Here is a 4571-nt window from a genome sequence, read left to right on the forward strand (position 1 = left end):
AAACACCAATTTGAATCCAAAATAAATAACAAATGCACGGATTTCACTTTATCGTTTAGAGAACAAATAAATTATTTAATGTATTAATGATCTTTTATTTCAGAGTGATTATTTAAGTCTAGTGGAACAGTGTATGAACTTTGCATGTGAATTAATGGATTTATGTCGAGGTACGACGGAAGTAGAGGCTGTTCTTAGTGAAGGGAGTGGCGAAGCTGCTAAAAAGGATCCTTTATTTAGATTGAAAATGGCCGTGAGTTATGAAGAAAGAAAGGTAAAGGTTTATTCAGATGTTTTATTTTAAGTGCATTATAATTAGTCAGGGCTACTAATACAGTTTTACATTGAAATATCTAAAAATGGAAACCGATATTTCACGTTGTAAATTATACAGTAACACAAAAAAGCTTTAATAAACAAAAACCTGTAGAATGCAACCTCTAAAAGGCAATTCGATTAACAGAGAGACGGAGAGAAATAACCACAAAATATCAGTTTGAGTTAATCGATGACTCTGTTTTAAGATTGCACTACCCAGATGCTTTGTATCGTGTAGTATCTTGCTACATTATATTATAAGAAATTTAGTCTTGTTTAATATGAATTCCACCTGGAGAGTCCAAAGATCATATTTAATATTGTAGGTGGATAAGATAAGTTTTCTATTTTCTACATTATAACATATTAGATAATATAGAAATAAACATACAAGCTCAACTTCCGAAAAAACTTTTTTCGATAATCAGCTCTTTTAGGTGTGTTCACAATCAGAGTCAAGATTATTTCTCTGTTTTTGATTTTTTAAAGACTTTTGATAATTGATATTGTTTTGGTTGGGATGCCTTTAGTGGAGAAGACGTCAGAAGCACACAATGATCTAGATGAAAAGTATGTTAAACCCCACAAGAAACGTTCCACAAGGACCAACTTTAGCTGTAGGTTTTATGCTTTGAGGTTTATCAGATAAACATGAATTTCTTGTTTACTTTCAGTTTGTTGCCCATCCAAATTGCCAGCAGCATATGACAAGTATATGGTATGGATCTGAGATGGGTTTTCTGCAGTCTTTAAGTTGGTACCGCAAACTAATCTACCTGATATTATTCCTTCCCGCCATTCCTTTCTTATGTATTATTTATATATTCGCGCCAAATAGTAAGGTAAGTAGAATTTATTTTTCTTTGAAGTTCTATTATGTTGATCTTTTCATTGAAATTTCTGCCTCTTCATCAACATGAAATTAGCCCTTTAGTTGCTTAACATTATTAAGTGATCTGATGTGTCCGGTTTTTTGGGCAGTAACGGGGTTTTCCAAAGAAATATTGGACCATTGTTAAGGTAATATTGTTGTTTCTATGAGACGACTATTGTTAAAGTTATAATGTAGTATCTATGAGATGACTATTGTTGTAGTTATAATGTATTATCTATGAGACGACTATTGTTGAAGTTATAATGTATTACCTATGAGATGACTATTGTTGAAGTTATAATGTATTACCTATGAGATGACTATTATTGAAGCTACAATGTATTACCTATGAGATGACTATTATTGAAGTTATAATGTATTACCTATGAGATGACTATTGTTGTAGTTATAATGTAGTATTTATGAGACGACTATTGTTGTAGTTATCATGTATTATCTATGAGATGACTATTGTTGAAGTTATAATGTATTATCTATGAGATGACTATTGTTGAAGTTATAATGTATTATCTATGAGACGACTATTGTTGTAGTTATAATGTAGTATCTATGAGATGACTATTGTTGTAGTTATAATGTAGTATTTATGAGACGACTATTGTTGTAGTTATCATGTATTATCTATGAGATGACTATTGTTGTAGTTATAATGTATTATCTATGAGACGACTATTGTTGTAGTTATAATGTATTATCTATGAGACGACTATTGTTGAAGTTATAATGTATTATCTATGAGATGACTATTATTGAAGTTATAATGTATTATCTATGAGACGACTATTGTTGTAGTTATAATGTAGTATCTATGAGACGACTATTGTTGAAGTTATAATGTATTATCTATGAGATGACTATTATTGAAGTTATAATGTTTTATCTATGAGACGACTATTGTTGAAGTTATAATGTATTACCTATGAGATGACTTTTGTTGAAGTTATAATGTATTACCTATGAGATGACTATTATTGAAGTTACAATGTATTACCTATGAGATGACTATTATTGAAGTTATAATGTATTACCTATGAGATGACTATTGTTGTAGTTATAATGTAGTATTTATGAGACGACTATTGTTGTAGTTATCATGTATTATCTATGAGAGGACTATTGTTGAAGTTATAATGTATTATCTATGAGATGACTATTGTTGAAGTTATATTGAAGTATCTATGAGACGACTATTGTTGAATTTACAATGTATTATCTATGAGACGACTATTGTTGAAGTTATAATGTAGTATCTATGAGACGATTATTGTTGTAGTTTTAATGTAGTATCTATGAGACGACTATTGTTGTAGTTATAATGTAGTATATATGAGACGATTATTGTTGAAGTCATAATGTAGTATCTATTAGACGACTATTGTTGAAGATATAATGTATTATCTATGAGACGACTATTGTTGTAGTTATAATGTAGTATCTATGAGACGATTATTGTTGTAGTTATAATGTAGTATCTATGCGACGACTATTGTTGAAGTTGTAATGTAGTATCTATGAGACGATTATTGTTGTAGTTATAATGTAGTATCTATGAGACGACTATTGTTGAAGTTATAATGTAGTATCTATGAGACGACTATTGTTGAAGTTATAACGTTTTATCTATGAGACGACTATTGTTGAAGTTAGTATCTATGAGACGACTATTGTTGAAGTTATAATGTATTATCTATGAGACAACTATTGTTGAAGTTATAATGTATTATCTATGAGACAACTATTGTTGAAGTTATAATGTATTATCTATGAGACGACTATTGTTGAAGTTATAATGTATTATCTATGAGACAACTATTGTTGAAGTTATAATGTATTATCTACTAGACGACTATTGTTGTAGTTATAATGTAGTATCTATGAGACGACTATTGTTGAAGTTATAATGTAGTATCTATGAGACGACTATTGTTGAAGTTATAATGTAGTATCTATGAGACGACTATTGTTGAAGTTATAATGTATTATCTATGAGACAACTATTGTTGAAGTTATAATGTATTATCTATGAGACAACTATTGTTGAAGTTATAATGTATTATCTATGAGACGACTATTGTTGAAGTTATAATGTATTATCTATGAGACAACTATTGTTGAAGTTATAATGTATTATCTATGAGACGACTATTGTTGAAGTTATAATGTATTATCTATGAGACGACTATTGTTGAAGTTATAATGTATTACCTATGAGACGACTATTGTTGAAGTTATAATGTATTATCTATGAGACGACTATTGTTGAAGCTATAATGTATTATCTATGAGACGACTATTGTTGAAGTTACAATGTAGTATCTACTAGACGACTATTGTTGTAGTTATAATGTATTATCTATGAGACGACTATTGTTGAAGTTATAATGTATTATCTATGAGACGACTATTGTTGAAGTTATAATGTATTATCTATGAGACGACTATTGTTGAAGTTATAATGTAGTACCTATGAGACGACTATTGTTGTAGTGACAGTGTAGTATCTATAAGACGACTATTGTTGAAGTTATAATGTATTATCTATGAGACGACTATTGTTGTAGTGACAGTGTAGTATCTATAAGACGACTATTGTTGAAGTTATAATGTATTATCTATGAGACGACTATTGTTGTAGTGACAGTGTAGTATCTATAAGACGACTATTGTTGAAGTTATAATGTATTATCTATGAGACGACTATTGTTGTAGTGACAGTGTAGTATCTATAAGACGACTATTGTTGAAGTTATAATGTATTGTCTATGAGACGACTATTGTTGTAGTGACAGTGTAGTATCTATAAGACGACTATTGTTGAAGTTATAATGTATTATCTATGAGACGACTATTGTTGTAGTGACAGTGTAGTATCTATAAGACGACTATTGTTGAAGTTATAATGTATTATCTATGAGACGACTATTGTTGAAGTTATAATGTAGTATCTATGAGACGACTATTGTTGTAGTGACAGTGTAGTATCTATAAGACGACTATTGTTGAAGTTATAATGTATTATCTATGAGACGACTATTGTTGAAGTTATAATGTAGTATCTATGAGACGGCTATTGTTGAAGTTATAATGTAGTATCTATGAGACGACTATTGTTGTAGTGACAGTGTAGTATCTATAAGACGACTATTGTTGAAGTTATAATGTATTATCTATGAGACGACTATTGTTGTAGTGACAGTGTAGTATCTATAAGACGACTATTGTTGAAGTTATAATGTATTATCTATGAGACGGCTATTGTTGAAGTTATAATGTAGTATCTATGAGACGACTATTGTTGTAGTGACAGTGTAGTATCTATAAGACGACTATTGTGAAGTTATAATGTAGGGGATCCTCA

The 4571-nt window shown here is 29.6% G+C and overlaps 1 protein-coding gene across 1 annotated transcript in view; it reads left to right on the top strand.

Moving 5' to 3' along the window:
- The window catches only part of LOTGIDRAFT_157609 (hypothetical protein), a gene marked incomplete at both ends in the record, with an annotated part of 25337 nt that overhangs the window by 1350 nt on the left and 19416 nt on the right, over positions 1 to 4571 (top strand). The window contains 2 exons of the mRNA XM_009049812.1: positions 104 to 274; positions 993 to 1029. Of these exons, the coding sequence (XP_009048060.1) occupies positions 104 to 274; positions 993 to 1029 (208 nt within the window). The remainder of the gene's footprint in view (positions 1 to 103; positions 275 to 992; positions 1030 to 4571) is intronic.

Source organism: Lottia gigantea, assembly GCF_000327385.1.
Source record: "Lottia gigantea unplaced genomic scaffold LOTGIsca_14, whole genome shotgun sequence".
NCBI classification, from domain to species: Eukaryota; Metazoa; Mollusca; class Gastropoda; family Lottiidae; genus Lottia; species Lottia gigantea.